The 13,079-nt window shown below is 37.1% G+C and overlaps 1 protein-coding gene across 1 annotated transcript in view; it reads left to right on the plus strand.

The window, feature by feature from the left end:
• Positions 1 to 13,079, plus strand: part of LOC113050560 (inactive tyrosine-protein kinase transmembrane receptor ROR1-like) — a 104,201-nt gene that overhangs the window by 76,628 nt on the left and 14,494 nt on the right. The window contains exons 2-4 of the mRNA XM_026213624.1: positions 48 to 119; positions 5,154 to 5,441; positions 6,143 to 6,179. Coding sequence (XP_026069409.1) covers positions 48 to 119; positions 5,154 to 5,441; positions 6,143 to 6,179 — 397 coding nt within the window. The remainder of the gene's footprint in view (positions 1 to 47; positions 120 to 5,153; positions 5,442 to 6,142; positions 6,180 to 13,079) is intronic.

The raw sequence follows: 13,079 nt of genomic DNA on the forward strand, positions 1-13,079 counted from the left end.
TGAAATGTGCCTTTCTTTGACTTTCTGTTCTGGCTTTGTATCTACAGGGGCAGAGATTCCTTCAGACCCAAACATGGTGGCCGCTTCCAGTTGGAACATGTCCAGTGGTGGTGAAAGAGGTGAGTCTTAGCCCAGCTCTGCTAGGCCACTCAGGGATGCCATTAGGACTACAGTAATGTGACAGATCGGCAGCGATTGCTGGATGTTTTGTCTGGAGATGAATGTTAGTTTTGATTGCCAAAGCAGACAGCATTTCTAGCTGGAACATGTGAGCTCTAGGATGGCAGCATTTTGAAAGAGGCTTGTTATGTGTCTTAAGTCATCCTAATTCCTCGGTCTGGGACAGTGCGTGTTCATTTGGGGTTTTCCATGGTCATGGTTAACCTAGACCTGTTGTGTCTGTGCTATCATTTTAGATGCAAGTTGGAACAAAAGTCTGGAGAATTCAAGTAACAATGTATTTTCCGTAAGATTTCAAAGTGCCATCGTAAAGTAACTCCACTTTAGTTGTCTCTGTCATGAATGCACATGCACAAATACCTACAAATACATAATATAATACATACAAATACCCAATATAAGCACTCTGCCCCATTTCTATCATTGTTTTTTCTTTCTTTCTTTCTTTCTTTTTTGTATATGGGAAAGCTAGAAAATAAATGCTTTGAATACTTACTTCACACTCTCACTGGTTTATTTGATTTGTCGGCCAATCAGCTAATCAACTCAAAACACCGGCAAAGGTTTTGTGAGCCTTCAAAATGGTCTCTCAGTTTAGTTCACTAGGCTACACAATCATGGGGATGACTGCTAATCTGACAGTTGTCCATGAGACACCCATTGACACCCTTCACAAGGAGGGTAAGACACAAACATTAATTGCCAATAAGTTGGCTGTTCACAGAGTGCTGTATCAAAGCATGTTAACAGAAAGTTGAGTGGAAATAAAAAGTGTGGAAGAAAACGATGCAAAACCAACCGAGAGAACCGTAGCCTTATGAAGATTGTCAAGCAGAATTAAATGAACTTCACAATGAAATGAACTGAGGCTGGGGTCAAGGCATCAAGAGCCACCACACACAGAAGTGTCAATGAATTTGGCTACAGTTGTCATATTCCTCTTGTTAGGCCAATCCTCAACCACAGACAATGTCTTTCCTGGGCTAAGGAGAAGAAGAACTGGACTGTTGCCCAGTGGTTCAAAGTCCTCTTTTCAGATGAGAGCTAGTTTTGTATATCATTTCAAAACCAAGGTCCTAGAGTCTGGAGGAAGGGTGGAAAAGCTCATAGATCAAGTTGCTTGAAGTCCAGTGTTAAGTTTCCACAGTCTGTGATGATTTGGGGTGCAATGTCATCTGCTGGTGTTGGTCCATTGTGTTTTTTAAAGTCACTGCACCCGTTTAACAAGAAATTTTGGAGCACATCATGCTTCCTTCTGCTGACCAGCTTTTTGAAGATGCTGGTTTCATTTTCCAGGAGGATTTGGCACCTGCCCACACTGCCAAAAGCACCAAAAGTTGGTTAAATGACCCTGGTGTTGGTGTGCTTTACTGGCCAGCAAACTCACAAGACCTGAACCCCATAGAGAATCTATGGGGTATTGCCAAGAGGAAAATAAGAAACAAGAGACCAAAAAATGCAGATGAGCTGAAGGCCACTGTCAAAGAAACCCGGGCTTCCATACCACTTCAGCAGTGCCACAAACTGATCACCTCCATGCAACGCTGAATTGAGGCAGTAATTAAAGCAAAAGGAGCCCCTACCAAGTACTGAGTACATGTACAGTAAATTAACTTACTTTCCAGAAAGCCAACAATTCACTAAAACATTTTTTTTTATTGGTCTCATGAAGTTATCTAACTTGTTGAGATAGTGAATTGGTGGGTTTTTGTTAAATGTAAGCCAAAATCATCACAATTAAAAGATCAAAATACTTCAGTCCATGTGCATTGAATTTATTCAATACATGAGTTTCACAATTTCAATTGAATTACTGAAATAAATGAACTTTTCCACAACATTCTAATTTATTGAGATGCACTTGTATATCTATATCTATATCTATATCTATATCTATATCTATATCTATATATATATATATATATAGAGAGAGAGAGAGAGAGAGAGAGAGAGAGCCTTTGTCCAATGGTGCTATGTATAACCATAAGAGGAACATTTTAAAATTTAAAATAACTTTTATATTGTCATTATTATTTCAAAACACACGAAAATATTTTTTTAGAGTTTCATTTATATATTATCTAAAGGTCAAACAAACTGCTCCATTTTAAAAAAAAAGTTATTCTTCAGACTAATATTTATGTTTTGCACTGTAAGACAGCTGATGTTTGGATGGAGAAAATTAAGAGGGTGAGATAAAGAAAGATCCACCAGTGGAAGGAAGGTATCTTTTCCTCCAGCCATCCTCAGACTAGACATGTCTGGGACGAGATCAAGAGAGGTGGTAGAAATAGAGGAGGGAAAAGAAAAGGGAGGATGTGTGAATGGACAAGAGGACGGATGAAAGGAAGGGAAAAAGGAGTGGAGTTATAGTTGGATGGTGGGTATAGTAGTCATTTGTCACCCAGACCTCAGGTATCTCACTGTTGTTTCGTGTGTTACGAGTGAGACATTCAGAAATGACTGAGGTCCCAAAAATCTGCATGATTAATATATTTTGTGGTTCGAATTTGCAGTGACTTGCTTTGCAATACTCTTTAATGTAGGTGTTTTTAAAGGCAATGTGTGTGAAATATATTGATATTAAACAGAAAAAATGTTGGTTGCAAAATTGTCTCTAATAATATTTTTGTTGTACATAATAATGCAAAATTAAATCATTATTAAATTAAAAAGGAATAATTGTGCTAAGTTATTGTAAAAAGAAATTGTTGAAAAAATCAAGGTCAGTTAATTAACAATATTAACAATTAACAGTTAAAAAATGAACCAGTTTTTTTTAGAAAGCGGAATTGTGTGTGTGTGTGTGTATGTGTGTGTGTGTGCGCGTGTGTGTGTGTGTGTAACAGAATATATTTAACAGAATATAATTTTTAATAACAACATTTTGGTCCGGTTTTGTTATTTTTGTCTTTTACACTTAGACTACTGTTTGAAAACCCCTGGACTAGTGTATTTCAGATTGAACATAGAGTCAATATAATATATATTTTTTATTTCTTTCTTTTTTTTTAAGACATCTTTTTTTTTTTTTTTTTTTTTTTTAGATCCAATCCTCATATTCCTGATATTATGGTCAACAAAATTTTGCTCAAAACTACTAAGAGGTTCCTGGTAATCCTAGATGCAGTTTTCTGAACTCTTGCTGTCTGGTGTAGTTCAGACTGCACTGGTGTTTCAGAAAGGTGAATGGTAGTCAGGGGAATTGAACCCCCTCCTCAGCAGGACTGTTATTGTGGATTTACCTGCACAGCTGTGGGCCCTGCGGCTGCTTACCCTGCCTGTAACCCTGGGGGACCGCACTCATGGCTCCCTCTCAATATACTTTTATTAATTTTCTCGTCAAAGTCACATTCCTTGCACTGCACCAGAGTCTGACCTCCTGTGAGAAGTTGCCACTGAATTTGAAGAGAAGGAAGAAGAAAGCTTCCAACCACTATAAATTCAGACTTCAGTGAAGTATTGTGACACAACATGTCAACCAGAAGAATGTATTTCATAGTTTTACCATTATGATTTATCATATCATGTACCTCATGGATTCACAGACAGTTTTCACTGTTTCAGAGAGTTGTATAATGCACAACAGAACAGAATTTTAAGGTGGGTGTGGCTTGAAAATTGAAAATGATTATGTTATGTCTTTACTGCTCATCTCATGAAAAGTAGTAAATGGCACATTGGACCAGAAGCAGCAGTACAATTTAAAAACGATTCACTATAATTATTAATTGACTAAGTATAAAATTATTATATATTATTATATTATTATTATTATTTTAAGTATTTTAATTTATTATTTTAATTTTTTCTATAGAAACATTTTTTGTATTTTTACGTTTGGAACCCCATTTTTGCACTGGTATTTATTTTATATATTTTTAGTAATTCATTTATTTTGTTGTAGTAATTATAGTCACTGAACAATGGCCTACTCTATTAGACTCTTTTTTATCATGAGTAAGTATTAACAGAATGTTGGACTGTATGTATGATATGCTCATAGTAAATCCGCGCTGAGTGAGAGGAAAAGTTTACTTTCACTCTTTGCTTCTTGGCTGCACCAGTAGGGCTTGTCAGGATGCCATCAAGAGCCTGTCAGAGCATGTCTGCCAAACCGATCATATGGCTCCACAGGAAGTACCAGTAAACTCTACAGAGGTTAAAATTATTTGTATGTACCAACTTTGACTGTCTGGTTTTTGCCAAGATGATCTAATTAGTATTCATAGGAATTTCTACACTAAGTGTACACTTTTTATTTAAATTTCTTTCACAAGTTTTCAGTCCTGTCTTTGGTTTGGATGTTGGTCTTTTGGACTGCACGTTTCAGTGTCTATCCAAGTGTACAAATAATGGATTTGTGCTAAAACCACACTACTTACTAATACTGATAATATTGCATTGTTTTTACAAGCACAAACACATACCATTGTATGGTATATCCACTCTAACCCCAATTCTGGTTGAGGTCCTTCACCACAAAGTGTTTCTGCATACCATCTGTGTAACTTTCCCATGGATTTGAAGTGCTACCTCATGCGTTCCCCTCTATGGCCTTAGTCAGACCAGAATGGGTCAGATCTGCTGAGCTCACTGCAAGCACTTTTATTTCCCTCCCACCACTCATGAAATATTGGGGGTTGTCATGTTTTTGCTGGCCTCTTATCAAAGTTAGCTGTAGCCCTGGCAAGACAGATTTTGTAGAGACAGAAGTTTCCAAAAGCTTCAAGAGGTTTTTCCGTCCTCTCTGGTGATATCCACCCCGATGAGACAAACTAATGATTTACCACCTAGTGGTAAACCCTCTAAGAAAAAACTGCATGTCATATAATAGTGGTTTAAAGGATTAGTTCTGTCTTTATTGCTCCCCCTCTTACTGTTGACTTTTTTCACCACTAGTCCCTTTGGGTAATTTGAGTGAGCTAGTTACAATCTACGTTTTCAATAACTTTTCTGTCTTGTCCTTTCAGATCACTTTCTCAGGCTGGATGCTCCAATGAATAACATCACTACCTCCCTCGGACAGACAGCTGAGTTACATTGCCACGTTTCAGGGAATCCACCACCTACAGTCCGCTGGCTTAAAAACGACGCCCCTGTGGTCCAGGAACCGCGGCGTGTCTCTTACAGGCCCGCTTCGTATGGCTCCCGCCTAAGAATCCGAAACCTGGACACCACAGACACCGGCTACTTCCAGTGTGTGGCTACCAACACCTATGGCACAGTATCTACCACAGGAATCCTGTTTGTCAAGTTCGGTGAGTTTTTTTGGGAATTTAACAATATCTTGATGATTTCATAATTAGGTGACTAACTGACGCATTGCAGAAATACTTTAGGTCTGTGTGTTTAAACACATCCCATCTCAGAGGGTCATCTTTGCTAGCTGAGGAAACATTAGGGGTTCTCGGTTATGTTTTTTTGTTAAGTATCCACTTTGTCTCAGATGTTTCTCCTAAATTTTTTTTTGAAAAACAATTGCAACAAATCTCAGCAAACCAAATTCCAACATTTGTTGTGTTAACCCTGTGGCTGGTGCTATAAACCAGCCCTTAAAGGGAGAGATAGTTCACCCAGGAATGCAGATTATCACCATTTACTCACTCTCATTTCATTACCAACCGGTATGACTTTTTTTCCTCTGTGGGACATAAAAAAGCATATTTTGGAAAATATCTCTGTCCCTGGGTCTGATTATGCCTACTTCATTAAATATGATAAATAGTTTGAGAAATTAGTAGCATTTCCAAAATTTGTAGTATTCATAATATAAACAGTAGGTACAGATTCTGAAGTGTGCATCCAATGGACACTTTACTATCTCATGAGGCTACAAATTTAATTCATGCTACATACATTTATGCTATATAAAACATACTGTTTTATGGTTGTGACGTTAATTTTGGGGCCATTTGTGCCTAGCATGTTGTTAAAAATGTATACTGCCTCTTTCTCCCAGATCCAGCTCCCACCCCTCTGTCTGGAAGGCCTTCACCGTAAGTCCATTTTCCTTTCCTCTCTGCTGTACCCCATCTAAAAACCTCTATTATGTCATTAAATATAGCATGGCAAAAGGGGAAAAAACTTTGCATAGGCAAATAATGATTTCCTCCTTCAAGAGTTGATTGCCTAAAGCGTTTCCATTTTATGTGTGAGTGGATGATGTAGACCTGCACGAAAAGGAATGCATGTTCTTGTCTGTAGAATTGTGTATTCTATGTTAGACTGGGACTTCTCTTACTGTGACTTAAGTTTAAAATTTCCAACCTATATTTGCAACCTATATTACATTTTGTGGATTTTAATGAGTGTATTTGGATAAGGATGTAAATAATGTGATTTGATTGTAGTTTGTTACTAAATCGGTTTACAGTAAGTAACTTAGGGATCTGGGTTTAAAGCGTATAATTTTAATCAACAAGGATGAATTAATTAAAAGTGGCTTTTTATATTTCAAGTGCTATTTTCTATTTCAAATAAATCCTGAAAAGCTTGTGTCACAGCATCCACAAAAATATTAAGCAGCACACTAATGATAAGAAATGTTTCTTGAGCAACAAATTAGCATGTTAGATTAATTTCTGAAGGATAATGCGATAAGTAATGGCTACTGGGAATTCAGCTTTGCTATCAGAGAAATCGGTTACATTTAAAAAATATATTAAAATAGAAAACATTTATATTAAATTATAATAATATTCTACAAATTTACAGTTTTACGGTTTTGTATAATTTATAATTTTAGAGTTGAATCATTCAATTAAATGTTGTATTATTTAAATATAAAAGTTATAAATCATTCAATTATGTAATCAATGCATTGCATTTTTCATTATGATTTATTTTACTGTCACTGCTGTCTCAAATGAATTTTTAAGTTTTATACTGGAATTCAGGTTTAAAATGAAAAAAAAAATGCAATGAAATCTACATTGCAATTCTAGTAGTTAATTTCAGATGTTTATCAGTAAGTACATTATATGTGGTAAGTAAAGACTATTTTGAACATTTCTGATTTATAAATGTAGCATTCTAGAAACTTTAGCAGGCCAGTTCTAGGTTAGCAAAGACAAATGAAAATATTGTCCATAATGCTTGCCTGTGTCTTGTTTAAGGCTGTATATGAACTGTAGTATTTGTATTTCTAACTTCATTAAAATCAGCCTGTTTGTGCTAAAATTTATAATCATGTTCACCACAGGTTTCTGTTTCAACCCACTCAGATTAGAGACAGTACATTAATACACTGCCTTCATTTTTCTCTTTTAATCTTACCATATTTTCATGCTGCATGCTTCAACACCTATTGTAGTCAGTTAGCATGGTAGCGTAGATTTATAATAGCATATGTTTTTGTTGTTGTTTTTGTTAGATCCTAGTTATTCTCTCAATGTACTGCTGTGGAAATTTAGTAAGTAGTTTTTGCCCTCACTGGCATCTTCTCATATTATGTAGCAAGTTGACCCACTGCTAGAAGTAAACGATCACGTGGTTTTTATTTACAGTACTGATGCAAATCTGAAAGTGCTGCAGATTTCATTTCTAAGCTTTGTGGATAGTCCCCATCCAAATCAAAGTCTGAACCCATGACCGTTTGACGTGACTGGCCATGCTCCAAATCACATTAATATTGAAGTCTACAAACCCGTCTGTGTGCGTCTAAGCCTCGTACACAGATGAAAACCCGGCTCATTTTGGACCAGCTGCCGTCATTGCGCTGAGGTGCACAGAGATCCCTTTGAGCCATATGTTGGCTCAATGGTAATCATTACTGTCATCATCAAATCAAGTCGTCATGTCAGCTTCCATCAAGACCAACAGGGTCAGTATGCTGTTTGTTTTTCTTTACGCTCTTTTCCTTTTTTTTTGCTTCCTTTCTTTCCAGAGAAGTATCAGAGTGTCAATCTCATCTTGGTACGAGGTACCTGGTAAAGAGTGTGAGGAGAGTGTTCCTGGTGATGTGTTGTGGCTGGGACTCTAATGAAACTCTTCCCTTTAATGAACTCCAGAGCAGAGGTGTGTTTGCAGACCTGGTGTCAATTTATAGACTGAGACCTGAACTGGACACAGCTAGTCTTAAGCTAGCCTTGTAGTGTGGAAAAGAGGAAATTTGAGAGAAGGTGGGGAGGGGTATTGATGTCTGAAGAGCAAAAGGTCAGTGAATAGGCAGAGTAAAAGAGATGAGGCACGAAAAGGACAGAATGAGGTGACACATTCATAGATTTACAGTGTAACAGTACAAGGCAGCTTGTTTTTATACATTCTGAGAAATAAGCAAGGTTTTATAATTTTGAAAACTGTAGTGGTTTAGTGCTTGGAATTTTTTTTGTGTAAAATTCTAAATATTCTGATTAATGGCTTGGTTCTAGGAATGTGACATCTGTAGCTGAAGATGTTTTGAGTGTGGGGACTCTTTAAGCACTGACTCCAGCTTCAGTCCACTCCTTGCGACACTCTTCCAAGTTCTTGAATCGGCTTTTCGAGACAATCTTTCAAAGGCTGTGTTCATCCCTGTTGCTTGTGCACCTTTTCCTAACACACTTTTACTTACAGTCAACTTTCTCTGAATATATTTTGATAAAGCACTCTGTGAAGAGCCAGTCCTTTCAGCAATGACCTTCTGTGGCTCACCCTCCTTGTGGAGGGTGTTGATGATCATCTTCTGGACAACTGTCAAGTCAGTAGAATTAATATTTAGATTTTAGTAATATTTAGATTTTTTTGAACCCTCAGATTCCAGATTTTCAAATAGTTGCATCTCGGCCACATTTTGTGCTAACAAACCATGCATCAATAGAGAGCATATTATTCACCTTTAGATGATGTATAAATATAAAAAAAAATGTATCATTATGGTTTTGTGGTCCAGTGTCACATATTTCAAAATTGCTACTTAGATTTGCCAACAGTGCCACAGTGACTTACATTCAATTAATTAAAACAGTTAAAACATATTTCTTTAATGTCCCACAGAAGAAAGAAAGTCGCACAGGTCTTGAATAGCATGATTATGTGTGAATGATGACAGACTTTTCAATTTTGAGTGAACTATCCCTTTAGGAGTTTAACCATAATGGAGTCCCATGAGCCCTTTATGACACAGGAGTTTGTTTGTTTGATGAGGGCGGATTTGGCTTTGATTCAGTGATGTGAGGTTAACTCGGCTTTATCTTTTGCAAACGGAAGGACTTGAAAAGGTGAGCTGGTCTCAAAACAGCGGGTAGGGGCAACGTCTACAAACAGTCCCCTGTTGTGTCTAGCGCGTCTCAGATGATCACCACAGCTGCACATCATGATTACTCACACTGAAGACCTTATTCATAGACTTTTTAATAAATGCAATATGTTTTCTTCCCACTTTTCACTGCCCCTCACTTTTAACATTGCCTTTTTATGGGGACCACCTGGAAAGGAGGTAATCGAACACCATAGATGAGAAATGGGCCTGAACCTTGAGAGAAGAAACAATGGTCAGTGTTGTTCTGGCCCAAATGTCAGCCATCCTGGAGGGGAGAGAGTTCTCAGCATCACACCTCTTTCACTCACTGTCTCACTTGCTGATGCTTTTGCTGTGTTTTTGAGAAGCACAGTAGGAAAAATTGAATAGAGAATAAATAACTTTTAAGGAAGACAAATGACTCATCACCAAGTACTTTCTGTGCTTTATTGAAGCCTTCAGTGTGTTGAAATTGTTACCTTGCCTTGTCATGCCCTCTCACGCCGTTGCAATACACGCTGGGAGTTTTTCAGTTGCAGGCCTTGAAAATGAATACCCCTTTACAGTTAACATTTTTGATTCTCATTTTTAGCTCTACAGTATGTCTGTCTGCCATCACTTGCCTCTTTCAGAATGAGTTGCCTTCAGTTGAAAGTTATGGACATTAATCATAGTGGCCGAGCTGCTAATGTTATCCTTATCAAAATATCATTCATTTACTGTAAATAAACATGATTTCTTTACTGTGATTTTTGGACGAAGAGACATAGCCACAATGCAGTTGTGCTGCTGGCCTCCGATAAAACGTCAGCAGAATTTTAAATAGTAGGTGCTTGAACCATATACGGCCCCACATTTCTTTAAGGTTGTTTATAACATCCCCCTTTTCCTGTTTGAAAAGATGAATACTACTGTCACTGGCTTGTCAAGTCTGTTAAAGTTTTCCTGGCTGTTTGAAAGGGAACAATTGCTGTTTTAACTGGCCTGCTGAATGGTGGACCTAACTGTTCTTAACAAAGTCCAGACCATTGTTCGCTCAATGCTGGGCGATCAGGGTACGGGAGCTCAAGATATCCCAGAAGCCTCAGCATTGTGTGAATGGGGACCTGGTTTTGAGTAACGGCTACAATAATATTTCTGAAAGCTATTCAAGTGCTTCGGTTTTAAAAAGCCCTCCATTTCAAAAAGGATTTCACAAAGGGCTCTCATAACTTCTGTTCTGTATTTTTGGTGTTTAGGTTCTGCCATTCAGTCTTGATGCAATATATTTGATTCTTAAAGCTTTTGAAGAGATATTTGGTTATTCAGAACCAGGTCACGGTGGTGGGTTGTTATGGACGATAATTTAACTGTAAAGTTATGAAAATAAGTAGCAGATGTTTGTATATGGTTTTGAATTGGCACATTGAGTTACAGGACTTGTACAAGCAACTCAGATTTATTGCAAGGTCGTAGTCCTTCGTGTTTTTTTCTTTTTTTCTCAAAGAGATTTTTAATCTAATGGGAGACATTACCCTTGGAACTGGTCACTATATATCTATTGATGCCAGTTTTCCACCTTAGAGTGAAAAAGTGGAAATGTGTTTGTGTGTGTCGGGGGGGGGGGGGGGGGGGGGGGTTACATTATGTCTTTATGTTTTATAATTGCGACTTTATTACTTGTAATGGTGGCTTTATATTAGACAATTGTGATTTTTTTTTTTTTTTACATTTAACCATTTTGACTTTATATCACACAATGTGACTTCTTATGATTTTATTTTTTACATATTTTTTTTTTATGGCTCATATAAACAACACTTACAGTCCAAAAATATGACTAGCATGTCATTATAGCCACTGTAATATAGTTAGTGGTTTTCCACAACGTTTTTGCTCAACATTTATATTGTTTACAATTTATCTGCTGACTTGACCGAAGATGCACTTGTTTGTTGTAGCTTCAAAATAGGTTCTAATAACTGCATAAAACTAGCTCATCATGCGAGCAGACGCAAGCTCGGTCAAGATTTAAATCTCTACCTTGTTATGGAGTTCTTTTAACTAAGTGTTGATTGACTGAAAATTGGAGCTTTAATATGAGTCTCTTGGTATGTGACCTTTGACCTGGTATGCTCTGTGGTGGAGGTGCATTCTGAAACTTGAGCCTGACCTTTCGTCAAAACATCTTTTCCAGTCTCTGGGCAAGCAGTGCGGGTCAGCATACCTCCCCAGCACCCCATACGACGCCATATTAACCTCTACCACTCAATAACATCAGCAGACCACACCGCCCTGCCCCTGCCTTAGACAGCCTGTTTATCTTTATTTTATTAGTCCATTAATATATGCCGGCTGGTTTTAGGTCATCACAGACAAAAATATTTTCATTTCAGTTGGATACATGAAGGTTGGTTCTAAACAATTCTATACATTCTCACAACTTACAAAAGTATAAATGGGTGTGTACATTTTTATTTATGAAATATAAATATAACTTTGTGGGTGTGTCATAATCATAATAATTTTAAGACCTCTCAAAAAAAAACTGCTTATAATCAAAAAATACAAATATAGGTTTTTCATGTCTTATCCTTCTATTTATGTTGTCATTTTATTCTACAAATTATACAAATTTTATTCATCCTATCATGTAATAGACACATTTATAGTATATACATTTTGAACTACAGTAGTACTTTATGGTATTTTATACTTTATATTATGTATTCAGAAAATACCCAGTCTCTCTCTCTCTCTCTCTCTCTCTCTCTCATTCTCACACAGTCTTCTGACTTTCCTTTTTCTATTAACTCTCTGCCCCGCACTCTCTCCTCAAGTTTTTCTACTAACAAAGTCTGCCAGCCAAAGGCTTCTGATTTTTATCCGTTTGAGCTATAGCGGACACACGTTTGGACACACGACTGTAAATATGAACGAAAGCTCAGAAACACTTTATTTTTCTCTCTTCTTTCCACTAAGGGAATTAATTATGCTTTATTCCCATTACTTTTAGAGGGACATGGGGCCAGTTAATTTGCTTTTATTGGGAGAGCATGAATTTTATTCCCAGGGCCCCTCTCAAATGGATAACCCCTTACCTGTAGCGCAAGTTCCTTTCTTTTTTAATATGCTTTGGATATGGATAAGCTTTGGATATGCTAAGGTTATAAAATAATGTCTTAGTGAAGATAGTTTAATTATATATATAATGTATAATGATTTGTTCTGTTGATATGGACAGAGATAAATAGGTCATGCTTAAGGAAAGCAGAGACAGTTGTGTACAGTGAGACTATATATTAATATATATCCTGGTTTACATGGAGTCCTTTTGTTTTCCTACACCTGGATGTAAGCCTTGAGGAATGCATAATTACTCAAGGTTCCCCACTCTCTATAATTACACACTGGCTGTGTTAAGCATGCATGTTTTTGTTATTTAAACATCCGTGTTTGATTATGATCTTTACACTTTGGCTTTGTAAATCATAAGGTGTGACAAATAGCAAGCACACATCAAAACATGGTGTAGAAGCTTTCTCGTATAAAGGTTGTTTTTTGCTTTGCTTAGTGATTATGAGTCATGTTGTCAGTTTAGTTGTGCTGTGCCAATTCTTTCAGCCAACACTGATCACAGCATGAACTTCAGGTGCTTTTTTTGGCAGACTAACTTAGATTCACAGTCATCAGGATTCAG

Source organism: Carassius auratus, chromosome 31 (genome assembly GCF_003368295.1).
Source record: "Carassius auratus strain Wakin chromosome 31, ASM336829v1, whole genome shotgun sequence".
Taxonomy (NCBI): domain Eukaryota; kingdom Metazoa; phylum Chordata; class Actinopteri; order Cypriniformes; family Cyprinidae; genus Carassius; species Carassius auratus.